General features: G+C 51.0%; 1 protein-coding gene across 1 annotated transcript in view; it reads left to right on the forward strand.

The window, feature by feature from the left end:
- Positions 1 to 27,181, forward strand: part of DYSF (dysferlin) — a 301,818-nt gene that overhangs the window by 150,203 nt on the left and 124,434 nt on the right. Inside the window, exons 32-36 of the mRNA XM_060247222.1 lie at positions 2,567 to 2,644; positions 8,108 to 8,289; positions 11,127 to 11,267; positions 19,394 to 19,423; positions 20,253 to 20,279. Of these exons, the coding sequence (XP_060103205.1) occupies positions 2,567 to 2,644; positions 8,108 to 8,289; positions 11,127 to 11,267; positions 19,394 to 19,423; positions 20,253 to 20,279 (458 nt within the window). The remainder of the gene's footprint in view (positions 1 to 2,566; positions 2,645 to 8,107; positions 8,290 to 11,126; positions 11,268 to 19,393; positions 19,424 to 20,252; positions 20,280 to 27,181) is intronic.

The raw sequence follows: 27,181 nt of genomic DNA on the forward strand, positions 1-27,181 counted from the left end.
TTTAACTGGAGATGCTGCTGGGGATCGAACCGGGGACCTTCTGCATGCCAAGGAGAGGCTCTTCCACTGACCCACGGCCCGTCTCCTATTAGATGGTGCCGGGCAGGCTCTTTTCCTTATCCTGCCTCTAAGGTTGTTGTGAGCAATGCTTCCTCTCAGCTGTGGAGTCTTGTGAGCAAAAATTCTACTTTGTGAGCTGCTGGCGTTAAAGCTGTGAGCTGCTGCATCGATGAGTTGGCTCTGGGGCCATTTCTCTGAGCTAAGACAAAACTGTGTGAGCTGGAAGCTAAAAAAAACCTGTGAGCTAGCTCATGCCAACTCAGCTTAGAGGGAACACTGGTTGTGAGGCTGACACAGACCCCCGTCTATGCCGTCCTGAGCTTTTTGGAGAAAATGGGCAGAGATCTGATGCCAGTGATGGCTTTTTAAGAATCTTTCATGGCCACAAGCCCTGTCCCACAAAGCTGGCTCTGCACCTCTTCATAAATTTGATTCGATGATTGGATTTATAGGCTTCTTAGCCTGCCATTCCCACAAATGGGCTTATAAACCCACACGACTGAAATAGCCATTTGATGCTCAATAGCTGTCAAGGGATTGAACTGCGGCTCAGGAGCTGAAGTGCCACAGGGCCATTGCCTTGAACCCAGATCTGCCCCAGTCGGATATAAAGTGGGTGGGGTGTTAGAAGGGAGGAGGGCTGAACACCTTTCCCAGCTTTCCTTTTTACCTTTGCGGAACCTCACTCCCAGAGCAGGAACTCTTTTGCGTATTAGGCCACACCTCCCTGATGCAGCCAATCCTCCAAGAGCTCACGGAGTTCTTAGTACAGGGCTTCCTGTAAGCTCCAGGAGGATTGGCTACATCAGGGGGTGTGGCCTAATATGCAAAGGAGTTCCTGCTACACATAAAATCCCGCTTGCCCCTAAAGCTGTCCTCTCTTCCCCCTTCCAAGTTCACTTTCACAGTCTGGCTGGGATGAGAAGCATTTTTTTTTTTTTTGGGGGGGGAGGCCATTGCAGAAGGTAAATTACAGGTGGGAGTGTGCCTTCTCCCTTCACCTTTTTGCACTTTTATGGGACCCAGTAAAGGCTGGAGAGTATAAATCGCCAGGCCTGGGCGGCCAGCCCGGTGTCATTTCTTGGGCCTCAGACAAACTGATACGTTTCTTCACATTAAGGTCTGAGAATCCCACAGGGACGTCCCTGGGGAGGGACGGTGGTTCAGCTGTAGAGCATCTGCTTGGTAAGCAGATGGTCCCAGGTTCAATCCCCGGCATCTCCAACTAAAAAGGGTCCAGGCAAGTAAGTCTGAAAAGCCTCAGCTTGAGACCTTGGAGAGCAGGGGAGGGACGGTGGCTCAGCGGTAGAGCATCTGCTGGGTAAGCAGACGGTCCCAGGTTCAATCCCCGACATCTCCACCTAAAAAGGGTCCAGGCAAATAGGCATGAAAAACCTCCGCTTGAGACCCTGGAGAGCCGCTGCCAGTCTGAGTAGAAGAAGAAGAAGACCGCAGATTTATACCCCGCCCTTCTCTCTGAATCAGAGTCTCAGAGCGGCTTACAATCTCTTTTATCTCCTTCCCCCACAACAGACACCCTGTGAGGTGGGTAGGGCTGAGAGAGCTCTCCCAGAAGCTGCCCTTTCAAGGACAACTCCTACAAGAGCTCTGGCTAACCCAAGGCCATTCCAGCAGGTGCAAGTGGAGGAGTGGGGAATCAAACCCGGTTTTTCCAGATAAGAGTCCGTGCACTTAACCACTACACCAAACAAGACTGATTTGAGGGACCGAGGGTCTGATTCTGTAGAAGGCAGCTTCGTATGTTCATATGTACTACAATCTTCTGTGCAAGAACAAAGTGTTTGTGTGGGTGTGGTTTTGCCCTTATTCCTCTTTCAACAAAACCTTTCCTAGCTGATCATGTGACAAGTTCTCCAAGGAAAAGATCCCCATGTACCTAGGCTTAGAATCCCAGCTACTTCCTCTTGCTCTGTCTCCTTTGAAGAAAGGTTAAAACCCTTGGGGCTCTTGAGCGTGGAGAAACGTCGACTGCGGGGTGACATGATAGAGGTTTACAAGGTTATGCATGGGATAGAGAAAGTAGAGGAAGAAGTCCTTTTCTCCCTTTCTCATAATACAAGAACTCGTGGGCATTCAATGAAATTGCTGAGCAGTCGGGTTAGAATGGATAAAAGGAAGTACTTCTTCACCCAAAGGGTGATTAACATGTGGAACTCACTGCCACAGGAGGTGGTGGTGGCTACAAGCATAGCCAGCTTTAAGAGGGGATTGGATAAAAATATGGAGCAGAGGTCCATCAGTGGCTGTTAGCCACAGTATATATATATATATGTGTGTGTGTGTGTGTATATGTATGTACACACACACATATATTGGCCCCTGTGTGACACAGAGTGTTGGACTGGATGGGCCATTGGCCTGAATCCAACATGGTGTCCGTTATGTTCTTATGTTCCTTGAAGCTAATTTCCCCAATGAAATGGGAGACTTCTTCTTGAGGTAACAATTACGCCAGGTGAATCTTCTTTGTTTTTCCATGTTGTAGTCGGGAGCCGGTACCACCTGCGCTGCTACATCTACCAAGCAAGGGATCTGATCGCCATGGACAAAGACAGCTTCTCAGGTAAGCTTGCAGGCATGACATGCAGCCTGACTCCCAGCCTTCGCAGCTGCCACTCATCTGTCAGGCAGAACCCAGCATCGATTGCAACGCTGGTATCCGTTGGCTCTGGTTTTGCACAAGAGGGGTGGTGTTGCTGTTTTACACACACACACACCCACACACCAAGAAATGGCAGCCTTCAGGAGGTTCCACCAGGGAAGCCAGAAGAAAGCACCACATCAAGGGTTTGTAGAATCTTTCGGGCTCAAGTGCCGTGTTCTACTGGAGAAAGTTTTCCTTCCAGACGTTTCGTTCTTGGCTGCGGAGAACATCCTCAGTGGCGTTGCAGCCGGAGCAGGTGCTCAGACCTTCTTGGCTGCTGTGCATTGAGTGGGGCCAGGGCTGCTGGAGAGCTGCTAGGTCAGAGCGCCTGCTCCAGCTGCAACACCACTGAGGATGTTCTCCGCAGCTGAGAACGAAACATCTGGAAGGAAAACTTTCTCCAGTAGAACACGGCACTTGATCCCGAAAGATTCTACAAACCCTAATGATGTTACCAGCCGTGAAAACCTGAAATCTTTGACACCACATCAAGGTATGACAAGCCCGTAGGTCGCCCGTGACTTTGCTTTGCCTGGCTGCCAAGCGAGGGGGTCCCTCTGGGGGAAACATGAAGGGTGTGTTTCCATTCCGCTTTGCATTTTGAACTTTGGACTCTGAGGAGCTCTGAGCTGGCTCAGCATCCAGGTCTCCTGGAGAGCCAGTTTGGTGTAGTGGTGAAGTGTGCGGACTCTTATCTGGGAGAGCCGGGTTTGATTCCCCACTCCGCCACTTGCAAGCTGCTGGAATGGCCTTAGGTCAGCCGTAACTCTCACAGGAGTTGTCCTTGAAAGGGCAGCTGTTGTAAGAGCTCTCTCAGCCCCACCTGCCTCACAAGGTGTCTGTTGTTGTGGGGGGGGGGGAAGGTAAAGGAGATTGTGAGCCGCTCTGAGTCTCTGATTCAGGGAGAAGGGCGAGGTATAAATCTGCAGTTCTTCTTCTTCTTAATCTCCCTCTGGCAACATCCCCTGTGTCCTAACTCCACTTTCCATTGGAAAATGGGAATGTGTGGAAGTTTTCATGGGCGTAGCTCGTTTTGTCAAGACCTCGACATCTGCCATGCGCCCTTCGTTGCTATGCCTTCCTTCTGGTCATGGATTCCTTCATCAGGGGAGCTGTTTTGGCCCTGATCCTGAGACTGGCCCAGCGACCGTTAGGCCGCCTTCTCCCTAGCCGGCAGGATCTGTCCTCTCGTCCGCTTCCATGACACGCCTGTTCTTTCACCTCTTCCTCTCTTTTGCCCTGAATCCAAACCATCTTCCAGAAGGGTGATCTCATCTCTCCTGATTGGCCGGGCGGAATGGGAGTAGCTCTCTTTGGGTGGACGCCGGCCAATGACAACACCGGCCAGAGACGTAGGCTATGTGGAATTGTGATTTGCCCGTTGGCCGAACAAAGCATAAAGGGAAGCTTGACGGAGGCCTTTTGGCGGTTATAAAAATAAAACCTGGTGCGGATACAAAGCTGAAACAAAGGGGCTTTTTGAAGGCCTTGACATTCTGTTTATGGCAGTGCATTCAACCTTCCTCGGGCTTGGAATAAAAAAAATAAAAATAAAATAGAAACCCAAACAGCGAAGCGTGAGATGTTCTTCCCAGCAGGAGGTCTGCCCAGGCTAGCCGATCATATCACAAACAGTCTGGCTCATTAAAAAAGCTGCATTAGCTGGGATGACGGCAAGGGGGGTGGGTGGGCAGAGGGAGGCTCAGAACGGGCAGCAGCTTGGTCGGGTCTCTCCATCCAGTGGCAAAAGAGCACCTTCCCACCGTTATGCTATATGGCTAGTCCTGACAGGGCCAGCCTTACACTGTCTGGCACCCAAGGCTAACTTCTGCCCCCCCCCCCTAACATCACTGAGTCACATGGGGGGGGGGGCACCCAGTTCAGCACTCCCCAGAAGGCCAGTGCCCTAGACCAGGGCTGGCCAACGGTAGCTCTCCAGATGTTTGTTTGCCTACAACTCCCATCAGCCCCAGTCATTGGCCGTGCTGGCTGAGGCTGATGGGAGTTGTACGCAAAAAAAAAAAATCTGGAGAACTACCATTGGCCACCCGTGCCCTAGACAATCACCGAGTTTACCTAGTGGTGGAAGAAGAAGATAATATTGGATTTATATCCTGCTCTATACTCTGAATCTCAGAGTCTCAGAGCGGTCACAATCTCCTTTACCTTCCCCCCCCTTCACAACAGACGCCCTGTGAGGTAGGTGGGGCTGAGAGAGCTCTTATAGCAGCTGCCCTTTCAAGGACAACTCCTGAGAGAGCTATGGCTGACCCAAACTCATTCCAGCAGTTGCAAGTGGAGGAGTGGGGAAGCAAACCCGGTTCCCCCATAAAAGAGTCCACACACTTAAACACTACACTGAACTGACTCTCTAGAAGAAGATATTGGATTTATACCTGGCTCTTCACTCTTGGATTTATACCTGGCTGAGGCTGATGGGAGTTGTAGGCAAAAAAAAAATCTGGAAAACTACCGTTGGCCACCCCTAGACAATCACCGAGTTTACCTAGTGGTGGAAGAAGAAGATAATATTGGATTTATATCCTGCTCTATACTCTGAATCTCAGAGGGCGTTTTCGCACTGACCTTAATCGGCAGCGACGCCCCTCTTCAGCACGCAGGATCTGCGCGGATTTCGCACCAATTGCCGCGGAGCACCCGGAAGAGCCGGAAAGTCCCGTGGCTTTTGCGGCGCAAATGGAAACTGGGTTTTGGCGGTTTCCATTTGCGCCGCAAAAGCCGCGGGACTTTCCGGCTCTTCCGGGTGCTCCGTGGCAATTGGTGCGAAATCCGCGCAGATCCTGCGCGCTGAAGAGGGGCGTTGCTGCCGATTAAGGTCAGTGCGAAAACGCCCAGAGTCTCAGAGCAGCTCACAATCTCCTTTATCTTCCTCCCCCACAACAGACATCCTGTGAGGTGGGTGGGGCTGAGAGAGTTCTCCCAGAAATTGCCCTTTCAAGGACAACTCCTGAGAGAGCTATGGCTGATCCAAACCCATTCTAGCAGCTGCAAGTGGAGGAGTGGGGAAGCAAACCCAGTTTGTCCAGATAAATCCACACACTTAAGCACTACACTATACCAAACTGGAGCCGGCCCTGAGTCCTGAAGGAGCAAAGTGTCTGGTGCAGGCTATCCTGCTAATTCTCCTGGCAAGAGGTATTGGTAAGTATGGTCACAGAAGCGCGGCACCCCTGCCAGTAAATAAATTCCCCGTTGCAAGTAAGTAAAACTTACATTGATTGAGGTCATTACAGAGGGCAGCCCGGTTGCTCCGCATCAGGACAGTTAGCTTTGAGCCCAGGAGCATCTTAGAGACCCACCAGATCTTCTAGGTTAATCTTTTTGAGAGTCTCTGCCCCTTTACCAGATCTGAGTCCTTTTATTCCAACCAGAAGGTGAGAAGGAAATTCTAAAGAATGATTCACCTCACTTTGAGCCAGTTTGGTGTAGTGGTTAAGTGCGTGGACTCTTATCTGGAAGAAGCGGGTTTGATTCCCCACTCTTCCACTTGCGCCTGCTGGAATAGCCTTGGGTCAGCCATAGCTCTCTTATCTGGAAGAAGCGGGTTTGATTCCCCACTCCTCCACTTGTGCCTGCTGGAATGGCCTTGGGTCAGCCAGAGCTCTCTTATCTGGGAGAACCGGGTTGGATTCCCCACTCCTCCACTTGCACCTGCTGGAATGGCCTTGGGTCAGCCAGAGCTCTCTTATCTAGGAGAACTGGGTTGGATTCCCCACTCCTCCACTTGCACCTGCTGGAATGGCCTTAGGTCAGCCATAGCTCTCTTATCTGGGAGAACCGGGTTGGATTCCCCACTCCTCCACTTGCACCTGCTGGGATGGCCTTGGGTCAGCCATAGCTCTGGGAGAGGTTGTCCTTGAAAGGGCAGCTGCTATAAGAGCCCTCTCAGCCCCACCCACCTCACAGGTTGTCTGTTGTGGGGGGAGAAGATATAGGAGATTGTAAGCCGCTCTGAGTCTCTGATTCAGGGAGAAGGGTGGGGTATAAATCTGCAATCTTCTTCTCTTGTAAGATTGGCTCCATCAGGGGGGTGTAGCCTAATATGTAAAGGAGCCCCTGCTATGAAAAAAGCCCTGGTTTCCACTGTAGGGATACCTGCAGTTGTGCAGCTGGCACCATAACATCACTCAGGCCCAGCTTGCCTGGAAGCTTTCCTGTGCTCGGCCAGAAGGAAAAGCCGCCGTGCAGATCTGCAAAGCATCCCAGGGGCTGGCTGAGCTTCCTTCCCAGCTTCTGTGCTAAGCCAGTGCATTTGTTCTCCCTTCCCCAGTATTGCCCCAGGAGGACCCTTTGCAGTTTTGCAATAAAGAGCAGCTGCTGTGAGAGCCCTCTCAGCCCCACCCACCTCACAGGGTGTTTGTTGTGGAGGGAGAAGATATAGGAGATTGCAAACCTCTCTGAGTCTTTGATTCAGAGAGATGGGCGGGGTATAAAACTGCGGTCTTCTCCTCCTCCTTCCACTTCTCCTTCTCTTTCTCCTCCTTCTCCTCCTCCTCTCACTTCTCCTCCTCTTTCTCCTCCTCCTCTTTCTCCTTCTCCTCTTTCTCCTTCTCCTTCTCTTTCTCCTCCTCCTCTTTCTCCTTCTCTTCTTTCTCCTCCTCCTCCTCTTTCTCCTTCTCCTCCTTCTCTTTCTCCTCCTCTTTCTCCTTCTCTTCTTTCTCCTCCTCCTCCTTCTCCTCGTTCTCCTCCTCCTCCTCTTTCTACTCCTCCTCCTTCTCCTCTTTCTCCTCCTCCTCCTCCTCTTTCTCCTCCTCCTCCTTCTCTTTCTCCTCCTCCTTCTCTTCTTTCTCCTCCTCTTTCTCCTTCTCTTCTTTCTCCTCCTTCTCCTCCTCGTTCTCCTCCTCCTCTTTCTACTACTCCTCCTTCTCCTCTTTCTCCTCCTCCTCCTTCTTCTCTTTCTCCTCCTCCTCTTTTCCCTCCTCCTTCTCCTTTCTCCTCCTCCTCTTTCTCCTCCTTCTCTTTCTCCTCCTCCACCCTCTTCCTCCTCCTCTTTCTCCTCTTCCTCCTCCTCTTTCTCCTCCTCCCCTCCTCCTCCTCCTCTTTTTCCTTTCCATCTTTCTCCTCCTCCTCTTCCTCTTCTCTGGACCAGATCTACTCCCCAAGAAAGAGGAGGTGCATTCATAGTGATGCAGTGATGCTTGCACATCTGATGCGCTTGCTGAGGAATACTGGCAGGGAGGTTCTCCTCGGTGTGCAAGAGAGGATAGTCTTTGGGAGTTCTGTGCTTCTTGAGGCGGGGCTCCCCACCAATCTCAGAATGTCGCCAGGTTTTCCTTCTCTGAGGCCCTGAGCCATAACAGAAGTTCAGCAAAAACTGGGTATTCCAGCTTCGCTGTTTTAATGATCTTGCTGGGTTTTCAGATCCCTACGCCATCGTCTCCTTCCTTCACCAAAGCCAAAAGACAGTGGTGGCAAAGAATACCCTGAACCCCACCTGGGACCAGACGCTCATCTTCTATGAGATTGAGATCTTTGGGGACCCCCAGAGTGTTGCCAGCTCCCCTCCCTGTGTTGTGGTGGAGTTCTACGACCATGACACCTATGTAAGTATGGCCATTCCCAGAAGGGAGGGTAAAGAGTCCGCTGGTTGCAATAATGGGGAGTCCCTGATTATAATATTTATATGGTACGTTTAAAGCAATAAGAACTCAGGGATGTTTCTATGTATATGGGTGCATGTGGATATAATGAAGAAAGCCCAAGTCCTAGGAAGAAAGGTTGAAGGAGCTGGGCATGTTTAGCCTGGAGAGGAGGCGGATGAGAGGTGATGTGATCACCATCTTCAAGGACTTGAAGGGCTGTCCTCTAGAGGATGGGGTGGAATCGTTTTCTGTGGCCCCGGAAGGTAGGACCAGAACCAATAGGTTGAAATTAAATCAAAAGAGTTTCTGGCTCAACATTAGGAAGAACTTCTCAGTTGTCTCCTATGAGGAAAGGTTGAAGGAGCTGGGGGTGTTTAGCCTGGAGAGGAGGTGGCTGAGAGGTGATATGATCACCATCTTCAAGTACTTGAAGGGCTGTACTTGATGGGGTGGAATCGTTTTCTGTGGCCCTGGAAGGTAGAACCAGAACCAATGGGTTGAAATTAATTAATTTATTTTATTTATTACTTTACATTTATATCCCGCCCTCTCCACAAGCGGACTCAGGGCGGCTTACAATATAAAATTATAAAATATAAAATTAAATCAAAAGAGTTTCCGGCTCAACATTAGGAAGAACTTCCTGACCGTTAGAGCAGTTCCTCAGTGGAAGAGGCTTCCTCCTTGGGAGGTGGTGGGCTCTCTTTCCCTGGAGGTTTTTAAACTGAGGCTAGATGGCCATCTGATAGTAATGTAAATGTAGGGGGAGGGATTTGTGAATTTCTTGCATTGTGCAGGGGGTTGGACTAGATGACCCTGGAGATCTCTTCCAACTCTATGATTTTATAATTTCTCTAAAACAGACACACAGAGAAGCAGTGTTATACATGGCTGGGCCCGATTCATCTCCCATTTGTTCCCATGGGGATTTGCCCAGAAGAATTTCCTGCCGGAAATGCACTCATCACAATTCCCAGTCCTTTTTGGTTTAATGTTATCAAAAGGGGACATTTGCTGATAAATTTTTGCCATGCTTTGGAAATGTGTGCGCATCCCAGTTATTTCTGTCTATAGCATCCTCAAGGTGCTTTACAGAATAAGGTGGGGGGGGGGGGGTGATATCTGCCCCATCCATCCACATGGAGCAGCAAAACGGGAAATAACTCACACACACACACCCCAGCTTGGTTTTTGCTCCAGGACAGGGGTGGCCAAATTGCTTAATGTAAGAACCACATAGAAATAGACGCCAGATGTTTGAGAACTGCAACACATGAAGATCAGATGTTTGAGAGCCACAAGGCAGGAAGGAAGGAAGGAAGGAAGGAAGGAAGGAAGGAAGGAAGGAAGGAAGGAAGGAAGGAAGGAAGGAAGGAAGGAAGGAAGGAAGGAAGGAAGGAAGGACAAATAGGTGGGGAGAGAAGAAGGAGGGAGAGGTGGAAAGAAAACAACTTCAAATGTATTCTGGCTTGGCTAGGTGATTTAAAGAGAGAAATGCCTTCTCCAAGCCAGCTGATGGGGCAGTGGGAGCTTCAAGAGGTTGCACAATATGTGAGAAAGAGCCAGGAAATGGTATGGCAGGGAGGCAGGATCCCTTTCTCTCCCTGTGGCTCTCTTCCCTGCCCATCTGGGCTCTCTTTTTCAAAGAAGGTGTTCCATGCAGAGCTGCTTTCTGGCTGCAGGGATCACAAACTGGGTCTGGGGAACTCAGACGCATCTCTTAAAAACTGTAATGGGTCTTTGGTTTTACAGTATTTGGATTAACTCAGGTGGGTCACTGTGTTGGTCTGAAGCTGAAGAGCAAAGTTTGAGACCAGCGGCTTCGTTAAGACCAACCGAGTTTTAATGCAAGGATAAGCTTTCGTGTGCATGCCCATTTCTTCAGATACAAGGCGGGCGCAGGCCCAGGAAAAGTTTCTACCCAGAATTAAACTTCGTTGGACTTCAAGGTGCCCCTGGACCGGAACGTGGTTCCAGTATTGTGATTCTGGAGACCAAGTCCTAGGAGGAAAAGTTGAAGGAGTTGAGGATGGTTAGCCTGGAGAGGAGGCGGCTGAGAGGGGATAGGATCACCATCTTCAAGTCCCTGAAGGGCTGTCCTAGAGAGGATGGGGTGGAATTGTTTTCTGTGGCCCTGGAAGGTAGGACCAGAACCAACGGGTTGAAATTAAATCAGAAGAGTTTCCGACTCAACATTAGGAAGAACTTCCTGATAGTTAGAGAAATTCCTCAGTGGAACAGGCTTCCTCGGGAGGTGGTGGGCTCTCCTTCCTTGGAGGTTTTTCAACAGAGGCTAGATGGCCATCTGACAGCAATAAAGATCCTGTGAATTTAGGGGGAGGGTTTGTGAGTTTCCTTCATTGTGCAGGGGGTTGGACTAGATGACCCTGGAGATCCCTTCCAACTCAAGGATTCTAGGATTAACTTGCTTGCTGCTTTGCTCATTCTGTCTTGGGGCTCAGGGAATGGAAAGCCCATTTCACAAAGACAGAACGAGTGTCTTTGTAGTGTAGTGGTTAAGTGGGCGGACTCTTATCTGGGAGAACCGGGTTTGATTTTCCGCTCCTCCACTTGCACCTGCTGGAATGGCCTTGGGTCAGCCATAGCTCTGGCAGGGATTGTCCTTGAAGGGGCAGCTGCTATAAGAGCTCTCTCAGCCCCACCCACCTCACAGGGTGTCTATTGTGGGGGAAGAAGGTAATTATGAGCCGCTCTGAGACTCTGATTCAGAGAGAAGTGCGGGGTATAAATCTGCAACCTTCTTTTTCTTCTCTCTCTCTCTCTGTCCCTCTGCTCAGGGCGCTGACGAATTCATGGGGCGCTGCACTTGCAAGCCCAGTCTGGAGCAGATGCCACGGCTGTCCTGGTACCCCGTCCTGAGGGGCAACCGGAAGGCAGGAGAGCTGCTGGCAGCCTTTGAGCTCATTCTGAGGGAAAAGGTGAGTCAGTGGGCCAAGGGTGGTGGGGGGATGGGCTTGTGGCTGGGGAGGGACAAGCCAGGCACCAAAACAAGGTGACAAGTGCTGCACAATCCCCATCAATGATAAGAAACCCTATTGGATCAGGCCAATGGCCCATCCAGTCCAACACTCTGTGTCACATAAGAACATAAGAGGAGCCCTGTTGGATCAGGCCAATGGCCCATCCAGTCCAACACTCTGTGTCACATAAGAACATGAGAGAAGCCCTGTTGGATCAGGCCAATGGCCCATCCAGTCCAACAGTCTGTGTCACATAAGAACATAAGAGGAGCCATGTTGGATCAGGCCAATGGCCCATCCAGTCCAACACTCTGTGTCACATAAGAAAAGCCCTGTTGGATCAGGCCAGTGGCCCATCCAGTCCAACACTCTGTGTCACATAAGAGGAGCCATGTTGGATCAGGCCAGTGGCCCATCCAGTCCAAAACTCTGTGTCACATAAGAGGAGCCATGTTGGATCAGGCCAGTGGCCCATCCAGTCCAACACTTTGTGTCACATAAGAGGAGCCATGTTGGATCAGGCCAGTGGCCCATCCAGTCCAACACTCTGTGTCACATAAGAACATAAGAGAAGCCCTGTTGGATCAGGCCAATGGCCCATGCATTCCAACACTCTGTGTCACACAGTGGGCAAAACCCCCCAGGTGTCATCAGGAGGTCCATCAGTGGAGCCAGGACACCAGAAGCCCTCCCACTGTTGCCCCCCCGCCAGCACCCAGAATACAGAGCATCCCTGCCCCAGATAGAGAGTTCCAATAATATGCTGTGGCTAAGAGCCACTGATGGACCTCTGCTCCAGATGTTGATCCAATCCCCTCTTGAAGCAGGTCATCTCTATGATATCGTCAAATAAGGTTTATTCATTAATGAGAAGCAGTTATAGTTTCAAGATGAAGTCTTGGTGAACCTGAGCTCCCCAAGCTCAGTACATACAGATATACCTTTGGGTTCCAGCCATTACATGCTTAAACTCAAGGCATTTTTTTTGTAGAAGGAACTCCTTTGCCTAATAAGCCACATGCCCCTGATGTAGCCAATCCTCCAAGCTTACAGGGCTCTTGGAGCCAGTTTGGTGTAGTGGTTAAGTGCGCGGACTCTTATCTGGGAGAACCGGGTTTGATTCCCCGCTCCTCCACTTGCACCTGCTGGAATGGCCTTGCAGAGTTATCCTTGAACGGGCAGCTTCTGGGAGAGTTCTCTCAGCCCCACCTACCTCACAGTGTTGTGGGGAGGGAGGTAGAGGAGATTGTGACTACTCTGAGATTCTGAGTATAGGGCAGGATATAAATCCAATATCGTCTTCTTCTTCGTACAGGGCCTACTGTAAGCTCCAGGATTGGCTACACCAGGAGTGCGTGGCTTAATAAGCAAAGGAGTTCCTGCTACAAAAAAAGCCCTGCTTAAGCTCAAAAGTGCCTTTTTCTCAACCGATAAAAAATATCCCTCTCCCCCCACCCCCATCTGAGCTAGCTGGTACAGGTTTCTCTCAAAAGTGGAAGCCGGGATCTCTGGGTAGCAGATAAAACCGCTTGACCTTCAGACGCTGGCTATGCCACATTCCCAGGGCAGAACAGGTTACTTTTGCACATTACAGACATAATAGGATAGCTTAGCAAGCAAGCAAATCTAGGTAAGAGCAACTCATCCTGATTCACACAGGCCCTGGACCAAGATGGATGCATTTCCCCTCCAGCAGGGGTAGAATTCTAGTAGAATCTCCTTTGCATATTAGACCACACACCCCTGATGTAGCCAATCCTTCAGAAGCTTACAAAAAACAGCCCTGGAAGCTCTTGGAGGATTGGCGACATCAGGGGGTGTGGCCTAATATGCAAAGGAGCTCCTGCTAGCATTCCATCCCTGCCTCCCAGACATCTGCTGGAACTCAATAGGGTTGCCAGCTTGGGGTTGGGAAATTCCTGGAGATTTGGGGGTGGATCCTGGGGAGAGCAGAGTCTGGGGGAAGGAAGGAGCTCAGCAGAGGCGTGCCACCATACAGCCTGCCCTCAGCAGCTTCCCTTTCCCCTGAGGAGACCTGCTCTCTGCAGTCTGCAGATGGCTTGGAATTCTGTGATATCTCCCGGCCCCTCCTGGAGGCTGGCAACCCCAGACTCTGGAAGGGTCAGCTCCCCATTCCCAGAGCCAGAGAACGTCTCCCCTTTCCTGCTTCTCTGTCTTGCTTCTCCCCCACCCTGCATAGAGCTCAGAGACTGCTCTGCAGGCCGGCTGGTGTCACGCTGCCACAGTCAGGTTTAGGAGATGGGGGTGGGGTGTGGAATGGGAAGGAGCCGTTTCCAGAGGAAACAGGAACCTTTCTGGCTGACTTCCCCCTTCCCCTGTGATGTGTGTGTGTGGGGGGGGGGAGGTGGTGCCCCAGCTCTTGGGTCTGCTCCCGTTAGGATGATGTCTCCATTAAGCTGGCCGGGGGCAGGGGGTGATGGCTCCATGCACAGCTCTCTGTTGGCAGCCAGGAAGTGCTGTGCTGCGGGGAGGTGCGCTTGGAGTCTTTGTGGTGGGAAGGAGCGGCTGCCCTGTCTGTGGGCAGCCCCTGCCAGCTGGCACCCTCTCTCTGTTGACGTTGGCAAGGGTCAGGAACGGTGCCTGGCTGGGGAAGGCAACTCTGGCCTGGACTCTGCGGCAAGAAGGAAGCAGCTGGCAGCTGAGCCGGTTTTGACATCTTGGCGGCTGGGAAGGGGGGGGGGGGGGCTGGAATTAAGTTGCAGCAAACAGTTGCACTGGCTGAGCAGACAACAGTAGCATACTGTGCTCCTTCCTGGATGGTGAGCATGCGATGCCATGGCAAGGGCTGTGAGCATGGGCAAAATGGAGTGTTTGTTGCAATGGGAGAATCTGAGCTTGGAATATTTCTAGCCATTATGTGGGGGAATATTTAAGAACATTGGATCAGGCCAATGGCCCATCCAGTCCAACGCTCTGTGTCACATAAGAGAAGCCATGTTGAATCAGGCTAATGGCCACTCCAGTCCAACACTCTGTGTCACATAAGAACATAAGAGAGGCCCTGTTGGATCAGGCCAATGGCTCAATCAATCCAACACTCTGTGTCAAATAAGAGAAGCCATGCTGGATCAGGCCAATGGCCCATCCAGTCCAACACTTTGTGTCACATAAGAACATAAGAGAAGCCCTGTTGGATCAGGCCAATGGCCCATCCAGTCCAACACTCTGTGTCACATAAGAACATAAGAGAAGCCCTGTTGGATCAGGCCAGTGGCCCATCCAGTCCAACACTCTGTGTCACATAAGAACATAAGAGAAGCTGTGTTGGATCAGGCCAATGGCCCCTCCAGTCCAACACTCTGTGTCACATAAGAACATAAGAGGAGCCCTGTTGGATCAGGCCAGTGGCCCATCCAGTCCAACACTCTGTGTCACATAAGAACATAAGAGGAGCCCTGTTGGATCAGGCCAATGGCCCATCCAGTCCAACACTCTGTGTCACATAAGAACATGAGAGAAGCCCTGTTGGATCAGGCCAATGGCCCATCCAGTCCAACACTCTGTGTCACATAAGAACATAAGAGGAGCCATGTTGGATCAGGCCAATGGCCCATCCAGTCCAACACTCTGTGTCACATAAGAACATAAGAGAAGCCCTGTTGGATCAGGCCAATGGCTCATCCAATCCAACACTCTCTGTCAAATAAGAGAAGCCCTGTTGGATCAGGCCAGTGACCCATCCAGTCCAACACTCTTTGTCACATAAGAACATAACAGAAGCCATGTTGAATCAGGCTAATGGCCCCTCCAGTCCAACACTCTGTGTCACATAAGAACATAAGAGAGGCCCTGTTGGATCAGGCCAATGGTTCATCCAATCCAACACTCTGTGTCAAATAAGAGAAGCCCTGCTGGATCAGGCCAATGGCCCATCCAGTCCAACACTTTGTGTCACATAAGAACATAAGAGAAGCCCTGTTGGATCAGGCCAATGGCTCATCCAATCCAACACTCTCTGTCAAATAAGAGAAGCCCTGTTGGATCAGGCCAGTGACCCATCCAGTCCAACACTCTGTGTCACATAAGAACATAAGAGAAGCCATGTTGAATCAGGCCAATGGCCCCTCCAGTCCAATATTCTGTGTCACATAAGAACATAAGAGAAGCCCTGTTGGATCATGCCAGTGGCCCATCCAGTCCAACACTCTGTGTCACATAAGAATATAAGAGAAGTCCTGTTGGATCAGGCCAATGGCCCCTCCAGTCCAATATTCTGTGTCACATAAGAACATAAGAGAAGCCCTGTTGGATCAGGCCAATGGCCCATCCAGTCCAACACTCTGTGTCACATAAGAACATAAGAGAAGCCCTGTTGGATCAGGCGAATGGCTCATCCAATCCAACACTCTGTGTCACATAAGAGAAGTCCTGCTGGATCAGGCCAATGGCCCATCCAGTCCAACACTTTGTGTCACATAAGAACATAAGAGAAGCAGTGTTGGATCAGGCCAATGGCCCATCCAGTCCAACATTCTGTGTCACATAGGAGAAGCCCAGTTGGATCAGGCCAATGGCCCATCCAGTCCAACATTCTGTGTCACATAAGAGAAGCCCAGTTGGATCAGGCCAATGGCTCATCCAATCCAACACTCTGTGTCACATAAGAACATAAGAGAAGCCCTGTAGGATCAGGCCAATGGCCCATCACTCTGTGTCACACAGTGGCCAAAAAACCTAGGTGCCATCAGGAGGTCCATCAGTGGGGCCAGGACACAAGAAGCCCTCTGACAGTTGCCCCCCCCCCCCCCCATGCACCAAGATTACAGAGCATCATTGCCCCAGACAGAGCGTTCCAATGATAAAGGAAAGGTCCCCTGTGCAAGCACCAGTCGTTTCCGACTCTGAGATGATGTTGTTTTCACAATGGGTGTTTTCGCACTCACGTTTTACTGGCGCCACGACCCTCCTGACGCCGGCGAATCTGCTTGGATTTCGCAACAGAAGCGCCGGCGCTCCCAGAAGCGCCGGCGCTTTCCGTTGCTAAGCCAACGCAAACGTTTTCCTGCATCTTTGCGATTTCCGTTTGCGCTGGCTTAGCGACGGAAGTAGCCGGCGCTTCTGGGAGCGCCGGAGCTTCTGGTGCGAAATCCATGCAGATTCGCCGGCGTCAGGATGGTCGTGGCGCCAGTAAAACGTGAGTGCGAAAACGGCCATAGTTTTCATGGCAGAGTTTTTATGGGATGGTTTGCCCTTGCTTTCCCCAGTCATCTACCCTTTTCCCCCAGCAAGCTGGGTACTCATTTTACTGATCTTGGAAGGATGGAAGGTTGAGTCCACCTCGAGCCAGCTACCTGAAAACCCAGCTTCCACTGGGGATCTAACTCAGGTTGATAGCAGAGGTTAGGACTGCAGTACTGCAGCTTTAACACTCTGCGCCACGGGGCTCTTTGTGTCTTCCAATGATAAGCTGTGGCTAATAGCCACTGTTAGACCTCTGCTCCAGATGTTGATCCATTCCCCTCTTGAAGCTGGCTGTGCTTGTAGCCGCCACCACCTCCTGTGGCAGTGAATTGCACGTGTGGGGAGAGGGAGGGGCCGTACAGACCTTCCGGGGTCTCGTGTCTTCCCTGCATAGCTGCTATTCCCTTCCTCCTGGGGGGAGAAAGTGTTGTCGAGCTTTGCTCAAGTTGCAGTGAGCCTGAAGGGTTTTCGAGGCAAGGGACAAACAGGTGGTTTTTCATTGCCTACCTCTGCAGAGTCTTCCTTGGTAGTCTCCCATGCAAGTACTAACCAGGGCCAACCCTTTTTTAGTTTCCAAGGTTTGATTGGGTCAGGCTTGCCTGGGCTATCCAGATCAGGGCAAGAGACATAAAGAGGAGGTTTGCCATTGCCTGTCTCTGCAGAGTCTTCCTTGGTGGTCTCCCGTTGAAATACTATGCATTTGATAAGGTTCCGCATATTATCCTTGTTGACAAGTTGGTAAAATGTGGTTTGGATCGTGTTACCGTTAGGTGGATCTGTAACTGGTTGACAGATTGCACCCAAAGAGTGCTTGTGAATGGTTCCTCGTCCTCTTGGAGAGGAGTGACACGTGGAGTGCCTCAAGGATCTGTCCTGGGACCTGTTTTGTTCAGCATCTTTATCAATGATTTGGATGAAGGAATAGAGGGAATGCTTATTAAATTTGCAGAGGATACTAAATTGGGAGGGGTTGCAAACATAGAAGAAGACAGAAACAGGATGACCTTGGCAGGCTGGAAAACTGGGCTTAAATCAATAAAATGAATTTTAACGGGGATAAATGTAAAGTTCTGCATTTAGGTAGGAAAAATCCAATGCATGGGTTATAGGATGGGGGAGACTTGTCTTAGCAGTAGTGTAACGGTCCGACCCTTATGACCGAGACCAGGCGGGCCGTTAGAATAGTGGCTCAAACAAAAATCCAAATATCCAGCCCCAAAACCGGGTCCTGTGGTAAACTGCCACCAGGCTGGATTACTTTTTTCACTCTGAGATCCCAGCCCAACCTCAGAGTTTTATCCTCTAAAACCAGGGAAAGCCCAACCACAGCAGATGTGGCCGGGAGTTCCCCAGACAAGGTATTTTTTCTTATTTGGTAGATTAGGCGACCTTCGGGGCGGTCGAGTAAGCTTTTGGCATGTTGCTACAACCCCCCCACACAAAGCGACAAGAAAGCTCTTCTTTTTTAAAACCAAAAAAGAGTTTATTTAAAGATAGGCTTAAAAATTATCATTAAGAGCAGTGAGTCAAAACAATAACGTTGCAAAATATACTTAACTAAAGGCACCATATGGTTCCAAAGAAATCAGGCAACAAAGTCCATTGAATCCACAAACAGAGAGCCCCAGCGTAGAGTCCAGGGTCCCAGAGTCTAGTCCAATCGGCCCGTAGAGGGCCCAGAACAAAGAAAAAGGTAATCTTTTATTCTTAAGGAGCCCTCGTGGGTAGAGTCGAAAAACCCAATCAGAACTCAACTCCACAAAATAGCATTAATGAGACCCAGATATGGGTGTCAGCCACAGGTGTCTCCCTTCAGTTCCCTGGGCAATGAATCTGCAGGTGCACCAACTCAAGGCCCTCTCTAATGGGCCTGACCTTTAGGTTCTAGGGCTTTGCCAAAAAAAAAAAACATTTAAAAATTTATAAGCAGGCCTCCAGCCTGCCCAAACTTAAAATTAAGAGGAACCATATATAATTTTGGTCCACAGCATTACAAGTAGTATGTGTGAAAAGGATCTAGGGGTCTTAGTGGATCCATACGCTGAACATGAGTCAACAATGTGATGTGGTGGCTAAAAAGGTAAATGCAATTTTGGGTTTTTTGGCCACTGTGTGACCCAGAGTGTCGGACTGGATGGGCCATTGGCCTGATCCAACAGGACTTCTCTTCTGTTCTTATGTGACACAGAGTGTTGGACTGGAGGGGCCATTGGCCTGATCCAACATGGCTTCTCTTATGTTCTTATGTGACACAGAGTGTTGGACTGGATGGGCCATTGGCCTGATCCAACAGAACTTCTCTTCTGTTCTTATGTGACACAGAGTGTTGGACTGGAGGGGCCATTGGCCTGATCCAACATGGCTTCTCTTATGTTCTTATGTGACACAGAGTGTTGGACTGGATGGGCCATTGGCCTGATCCAACATGGCTTCTCTTATGTTCTTATGTGACACAGAGTGTTGGACTGGATGGGCCATTGGCCTGATCCAACGTGGCTTCTCTTATGTTCTTATGTGACCCAGAGTGTTGGACTGGATGGGCCATTGGCCTGATCCAATGTGGCTTCTCTTATGTTCTTATGTGTCACAGAGTGTTGGACTGGATGGGCCATTGGCCTGATCCAATGTGGCTTCTCTTATGTTCTTAAAGCTGATTTTTCAACATGGTACTGCAAAAAAAGAAAAGAAAAAGAAAGCAAGAAAATTCCAAACAGGGATTGCACTGAAGTGGTGATCATGACTGGGATAGTTTGATCCATGCTTCTATGTGATTGCCTTTCGGGGGCCACCATGTGACTCTTTATAGGTGAGAACTGGGCCTGAGAGTGTCGATATTTCAAATCAAGACAGTAAACTATATATTTGTGTTTTCCTTTTCCCAGCCGGCCATCCACCATATCCCTGGCTTTGAGGTAAGAGTCTTTTCTCTGTTGTGATGCTCAGGAGTTGTAATGGGAGTGTGTAGAACTTCCAGGGATGCGTGGGCACACATGCATCGGAGCATATACTGCATTTCCTGTCTCCTGTCATTTCTGCAGCTGTGCTGTGTCTGGCAACCAGTGAGAGACTGGGTGGAGCTGGGATAGGGGAGGATAGCCATCAGAGATGAGATGATGTCACTTCTGGGAAAACCTGGAAGTTATGTCATGCCTTGCTAGGAATTGCCAGAAACTCAGTGATAAAACCATGGAGTTTCCAGCGAGTCCTAGAGAGGACCAAAGTCACTTCCAGGAAAACATTGTGTTGTCACCAACTGATTTTTTTTCTTTCTCCCCTGATCTCAGGAGTGGGCAAGGCCTACTGGGGGCAAGGCATCTCCTACCCTGGGGGGCACTTGGTAATCGTAGGTGGGGCTAAGCCTGTAACTATATGGGTCTTCATTGACCCCGATAAAGATGGAGGGGACTCTGGAAAGACACCGGAAGGACCTTATTCCAGACCTTATTCCAGCTTGCCGCTGTGCCTTCTAATCTGGTATTCTTTGGAATGTCTAAGATAGGCATCTCTATGAATTTGCAGTGTACCTTAGAATTTGAGGACTCGTCGCTTGTAATTTTTCAAGCCTGCTTATTGCTATCAAGCTGAGTGCAGCTACAGAATTCAATGTCTTGTGCTAACTGTTGACTTTCACATTATTTTATAAAAATAACCACTTTCCTCAATCTCTCTCCCCCCCACCCCGTATTCTGCCCTCTCCCATTTTCCACACATCTCCTTGCACAAACTGGGGAAACTCTGCAGGCCGAGGAGCCCTCTGTTTTGGATGAGGTGAGTCCTGATAGATGTGACTTTATCTTTGTATGCCTGCGCTATTGGGGGTGCAGCTCAAAGTTTAGTGGTGAAGGGGAGCACCTCTGCTAGTCATATAACAGGGGTGGCCAACGGTAGCTCTCCAGATGTTTTTTGCCTACAACTCCCATCAGCCCCAGCCAGCATGGCCAATGGCTGGGGCTGATGGGAGTTGTAGGCAAAAAACATCTGGAGAGCTACCGTTGGCCACCCCTGTTATATAGCTTAGACCTGAGTGGCTCAGTGGAAGTTCGGGTGGAAGCACCTCCCTGGATGTTCCGTTCCTTTCAGTTGTAGGCACTTCTGTTGGGTGGTGGGAGGGAGGCAGCTATTTGCAGAGAGCCAGTTTGGTGTAGTGGTTAAGTGTGCAGACTCTTATCTAGGAGAACTGGGCTTGGTACCCTGCTCCTCCACTTGCACCTGCTGGAATGGCCTTGGGTCAGCCAGAGCCCTCTTATCTGGGAGAACCGGGTTGGATTCCCCACTCCTCCACTTGCACCTGCTGGAATGGCCTTGGGTCAGCCAGAGCCCTCTTATCTGGGAGAACCGGGTTGGATTCCCCACTCCTCCACTTGCAGCTGCTGGAATGGCCTTGGGTCAGCCAGAGCTGTCTTATCTGGGAGAACCGGATTTGATTCCCCATTCCTCCACTTGCACCTGCTGGAATGGCCTTGGATCAGCCATAGCTCTCGTAGGTGTTGTCCTTGAAAGGGCACCTGCTGTGAGAGCCCTCTCAGTTCCACCCACCTCACAGTTTTTCTGTGGTGGGGGGAGAAGATATAGGAGATTGTGAGCCTCTCTGAGTCTCTGATTCCGAGAAGAAGGGTCAGGTATAAATCTGCAGTCGTCTTCTTCTTCTTCTGACTCAAGTCAAGATCCAGCATGACCTATATAGAGATCTATGGTGCAGCCTCATTAGGAACGCTATCTACAGTTCTGGTCCCGAATCTCCAAAAGGACATTGCAGAGCTGGGAAGAGAGCAGAGGGGAGGCAACCAAGCTGATGAGGGGGCTGGAGCCCCTTCCCTTGGGGGAAAGGCTGAAGGGTCTGAGACTTTTCCATTTAGAAAAGAGGCAACCAAAAGGGGATATGATGGAGGTTTATAGAATTAGCCACGGGGTGGAAAAGAATGACAATGAAAAACGTTTGTCTTGAGGGCATCCAGTGAAACTGATGGAGAATAGGTTCAGGATGGACAAAAGGAAATACGGGAGATCTCCAGGCACCACATTTGCTCTCAGGCTGCCCGTACTGAGATGTTGTTCTTTGAATGATCACTCTTGCTTTCTCTCCCCTTCCTTTTTGCCTCTCCTGGGACTGGCGCTCTGCAGCTGTGCATGGCCACTTTCTATCACGAAGGCCTTCTGCAATGGGTATCACTTCCATTTTCATCAAAAAGCCCCCCCCCCCCTTGCTTTCCTCTCTGCTTGGCAACCATTTGAGGGACGGAGCAAACATGCCAAAGGGCTGAATTCACTCTTGAGACTTCTTAGCTGTGATGGCAGTGCATGGAACCCCCTTGTGCAGAGGGGCAATTGGGGCTGATGCAGGCCTCGTTTGGGGCAGGAGCTCACAGGAGTGGAGCTCTGGAACCTCTAAATTTAATTGTGCTCTTTCGCTCCCCCCTCCCTCCATATTTGCTTCTGGGCTCCATTGTTCAAAACCCCCTGTGAGAATTTTGCTGAACTCTAAGATTGGACAAACATTCTAATATTTTACCCCACAAACAATGGGAAATAGGACCAAAATGTATAAAGCAAACAAATGGAAATCCTCACGACACTGTGGCCACATTGGAGAAAGTAATTTAAAAAGTATGATGGGAGTAAGGTTTTATTATGACCATTCTAATCCAAGAAGCATTTGAAGGTAGTTGCTGAACTGATATAATTTAGTATGCCTAGGGATGTCAGGGGTGTGTGGCCTATGCAAATGAGTTGTGCTAATGAGCTCCAGCACCTCTTTTTATATGAAATAACCCCTGGTCTGATCCATCAGCGCAAATCCTACAGACTTTTCCCATGGAGCTTTGCTTTCCAGTGGGACTGTTTTCATGGGTGTCCTTCACTCTGAAGAGTCAATAGATGTAGAAAAGAGCCAGAGGCCAGGAGCACCTTAAAGACTAACACATTTTGCTGTAGAGGATGAGTGTTCATGAGTCACTGCTCTCTTCTGCAGATACAGCTAGAATGGGAGTCCATCTTTCCTCTACAGAGCTGGCACGTGGGAGTCGGTGAACTAGGCGCCAGCTCCGAGCAGGTGTAGGGGCAGGCGCCCCCTCCCCGCTCGTACCGTCTCTTAGCCTCTGCCACTCTTTTGGCTCCCTCAGAGCCAAAAGAGCCACATTTCCCTCCCTGGGTGTCCTCTGAGGGCGCAGAGGACGGGAAAGGCCGAGTGTTCCTTCAGTTTGAGGGATTGGAGGAGTTTCCCCCAATCCCTCAGAGCCAAAAGAGCCACGTTTCCCTCCCCTCACGTCTTCTGAGGATTCAGGGGAAGGGAAAGGCTGAGTGTTCCTTCAGCTTTGAGGGATCTGAGGAGTTTCCCCCCATCCCTCAGAGCCAAAAGAGCCGCGTTTCCCTCCCCTCACGTCTTCTGAGGGTGCAGGGGAAGGGAAAGGCCGAGTGTTCCTTCAGTTTGAGGGATTTGAGGAGTTTCCCCCAATTCCTCAGAGCCAAAAGAGCCGCGTTTCCCTCCCCTCACGTCTTCTGAGGGTGCAGGGGAAGGGAAAGGCCGAGTGTTCCTTCAGTTTGAGGGATTTGAGGAGTTTCCCCCAATTCCTCAGAGCCAAAAGAGCCGCGTTTCCCTCCCCTCACGTCTTCTGAGGGTGCAGGGGAAGGGAAAGGCCGAGTGTTCCTTCAGCTTTGAGGGATCTGAGGAGTTTCCCCCAATTCCTCAGAGCCAAAAGAGCCGCGTTTCCCTCCCCTCACGTCTTCTGAGGGTGCAGGGGAAGGGAAAGGCCGAGTGTTCCTTCAGTTTGAGGGATTTGAGGAGTTTCCCCCAATTCCTCAGAGCCAAAAGAGCCGCGTTTCCCTCCCCTCACGTCTTCTGAGGGTGCAGGGGAAGGGAAAGGCCGAGTGTTCCTTCAGCTTTGAGGGATCTGAGGAGTTTCCCCCAATCCCTCAGAGCCAAAAGAGCCGCGTTTCCCTCCCCTCACGTCTTCTGAGGGTGCAGGGGAAGGGAAAGGCCGAGTGTTCCTTCAGTTTGAGGGATTTGAGGAGTTTCCCCCAATTCCTCAGAGCCAAAAGAGCCGCGTTTCCCTCCCCTCACGTCTTCTGAGGGTGCAGGGGAAGGGAAAGGCCGAGTGTTCCTTCAGTTTGAGGGATTTGAGGAGTTTTCCCCAATTCCTCAGAGCCAAAAGAGCCACATTTCCCTCCCTGGGTGTCCTCTGAGGGCGCAGGGGATGGGAAAGGCCGAGTGTTCCTTCAGTTTGAGGGATCTGAGGAGTTTCCCCCAATCCCTCAGAGCCAAAAGAGCTGCGTTTCCCTCCCCTCACATCTTCTGAGGGCGCAGGGGAAGGGAAAGGCCGAGTGTTCCTTCAGTTTGAGGGATTTGAGGAGTTTCCCCCCATCCCTCAGAGCCAAAAGAGCTGCGTTTCCCTCCCCTCACGTCTTCTGAGGGTGCAGGGGAAGGGAAAGGCCGAGTGTTCCTTCAGTTTGAGGGATTTGAGGAGTTTCCCCCAATTCCTCAGAGCCAAAAGAGCCGCGTTTCCCTCCCCTCACGTCTTCTGAGGGCGCAGGGGAAGGGAAAGGCCGAGTGTTCCTTCAGCTTTGAGGGATCTGAGGAGTTTCCCCCAATCCCTCAGAGCCAAAAGAGCCGCGTTTCCCTCCCCTCACGTCTTCTGAGGGCGCAGGGGATGGGAAAGGCCGAGTGTTCCTTCAGTTTGAGGGATTTGAGGAGTTTCCCCCAATTCCTCAGAGCCAAAAGAGCCGCGTTTCCCTCCCCTCACGTCTTCTGAGGGCGCAGGGGATGGGAAAGGCCGAGTGTTCCTTCAGTTTGAGGGATCTGAGGAGTTTCCCCCAATCCCTCAGAGCCAAAAGAGCTGCGTTTCCCTCCCCTCACATCTTCTGAGGGCGCAGGGGAAGGGAAAGGCCGAGTGTTCCTTCAGTTTGAGGGATTTGAGGAGTTTCCCCCCATCCCTCAGAGCCAAAAGAGCTGCGTTTCCCTCCCCTCACGTCTTCTGAGGGTGCAGGGGAAGGGAAAGGCCGAGTGTTCCTTCAGTTTGAGGGATTTGAGGAGTTTCCCCCAATTCCTCAGAGCCAAAAGAGCCGCGTTTCCCTCCCCTCACGTCTTCTGAGGGTGCAGGGGAAGGGAAAGGCCGAGTGTTCCTTCAGTTTGAGGGATTTGAGGAGTTTTCCCCAATTCCTCAGAGCCAAAAGAGCCACATTTCCCTCCCTGGGTGTCCTCTGAGGGCGCAGGGGATGGGAAAGGCCGAGTGTTCCTTCAGTTTGAGGGATCTGAGGAGTTTCCCCCAATCCCTCAGAGCCAAAAGAGCTGCGTTTCCCTCCCCTCACATCTTCTGAGGGCGCAGGGGAAGGGAAAGGCCGAGTGTTCCTTCAGTTTGAGGGATTTGAGGAGTTTCCCCCCATCCCTCAGAGCCAAAAGAGCTGCGTTTCCCTCCCCTCACGTCTTCTGAGGGTGCAGGGGAAGGGAAAGGCCGAGTGTTCCTTCAGTTTGAGGGATTTGAGGAGTTTCCCCCAATTCCTCAGAGCCAAAAGAGCCGCGTTTCCCTCCCCTCACGTCTTCTGAGGGTGCAGGGGAAGGGAAAGGCCGAGTGTTCCTTCAGTTTGAGGGATTTGAGGAGTTTCCCCCAATTCCTCAGAGCCAAAAGAGCCGCGTTTCCCTCCCCTCACGTCTTCTGAGGGTGCAGGGGAAGGGAAAGGCCGAGTGTTCCTTCAGTTTGAGGGATTTGAGGAGTTTTCCCCAATTCCTCAGAGCCAAAAGAGCCACATTTCCCTCCCTGGGTGTCCTCTGAGGGCGCAGGGGATGGGAAAGGCCGAGTGTTCCTTCAGTTTGAGGGATCTGAGGAGTTTCCCCCAATCCCTCAGAGCCAAAAGAGCTGCGTTTCCCTCCCCTCACATCTTCTGAGGGCGCAGGGGAAGGGAAAGGCCGAGTGTTCCTTCAGTTTGAGGGATTTGAGGAGTTTCCCCCAATCCCTCAGAGCCAAAAGAGCCGCGTTTCCCTCCCCTCACGTCTTCTGAGGGCGCAGGGGATGGGAAAGGCCGAGTGTTCCTTCAGTTTGAGGGATCTGAGGAGTTTCCCCCAATCCCTCAGAGCCAAAAGAGCCACGTTTCCCTCCCCTCACGTCTTCTGAGGATTCAGGGGAAGGGAAAGGCTGAGTGTTCCTTCAGCTTTGAGGGATCTGAGGAGTTTCCCCCCATCCCTCAGAGCCAAAAGAGCCGCGTTTCCCTCCCCTCACGTCTTCTGAGGGTGCAGGGGAAGGGAAAGGCCGAGTGTTCCTTCAGTTTGAGGGATTTGAGGAGTTTCCCCCAATTCCTCAGAGCCAAAAGAGCCGCGTTTCCCTCCCCTCACGTCTTCTGAGGGTGCAGGGGAAGGGAAAGGCCGAGTGTTCCTTCAGTTTGAGGGATTTGAGGAGTTTCCCCCAATTCCTCAGAGCCAAAAGAGCCGCGTTTCCCTCCCCTCACGTCTTCTGAGGGTGCAGGGGAAGGGAAAGGCCGAGTGTTCCTTCAGTTTGAGGGATTTGAGGAGTTTTCCCCAATTCCTCAGAGCCAAAAGAGCCACATTTCCCTCCCTGGGTGTCCTCTGAGGGCGCAGGGGATGGGAAAGGCCGAGTGTTCCTTCAGTTTGAGGGATCTGAGGAGTTTCCCCCAATCCCTCAGAGCCAAAAGAGCTGCGTTTCCCTCCCCTCACATCTTCTGAGGGCGCAGGGGAAGGGAAAGGCCGAGTGTTCCTTCAGTTTGAGGGATTTGAGGAGTTTCCCCCAATCCCTCAGAGCCAAAAGAGCCGCGTTTCCCTCCCCTCACGTCTTCTGAGGGCGCAGGGGAAGGGAAAGGCCGAGTGTTCCTTCAGTTTGAGGGATTTGAGGAGTTTCCCCCAATTCCTCAGAGCCAAAAGAGCCGCGTTTCCCTCCCCTCACGTCTTCTGAGGGCGCAGGGGAAGGGAAAGGCCGAGTGTTCCTTCAGCTTTGAGGGATCTGAGGAGTTTCCCCCAATTCCTCAGAGTTGAAAGAGTGGCGCTGAGTGTCCAGCATGAAGTTTTTGCTTGGGGGGGGGCGCTCATTGGGGTTCTCCCTTGGGCAGCAGAACCCCACACGCTGGGCCTGGTCCTCCATATTGGAAAATGGAGTGATTTCAAGTGCCGAATGACATTAGCAGGCAACGGACAACAGCAAGTGAATGAGAATAGCAGTTGTGGCTGGATTAGGTGTGATATGCAGAGGGTTGGTAGGTGTGGAGAAATCAGAATTGGTAATGAGTCTGGAAACCGAGGTCGGGATTAAGTCCAGGTGGCTGCATTTTTTTGAGCTTTGTTGTGAGTTGCAACTCAGCATTTGAAATAGCTCCTCACTCCAAAATATAGGACAGATGGACTCCCATTGTAGCCGTATCTGAAGAAGTGAGCAGTGACTCAGAAAAGCTCACACCCTGAGCACAAATGTCAGTCCTTAGGATGCTCCTGGACTCTGGCCTTTTTCTGCTGCTACAGAGAGACTAGTGCAGCTATCCATCTGCATCAACCAATAGGAGGTTTTTCTTTTCAGGTATTAGGTCTGTGGAGGGGGGGAAATCCAGATTAAGACGGGAAGCTCTTCTTTGGCATGTGCTCACACCCCACTGGTGGCTCTTCTTTCTTTCTTCCCTCTCACTTGATTGGCCTAACCCACTCCACACTCGTATTAACGCCTCTTAGCCACGAAGGGCAA

This window comes from Heteronotia binoei, chromosome 9 (genome assembly GCF_032191835.1).
Source record: "Heteronotia binoei isolate CCM8104 ecotype False Entrance Well chromosome 9, APGP_CSIRO_Hbin_v1, whole genome shotgun sequence".
Lineage (NCBI taxonomy): Eukaryota > Metazoa > Chordata > Lepidosauria > Squamata > Gekkonidae > Heteronotia > Heteronotia binoei.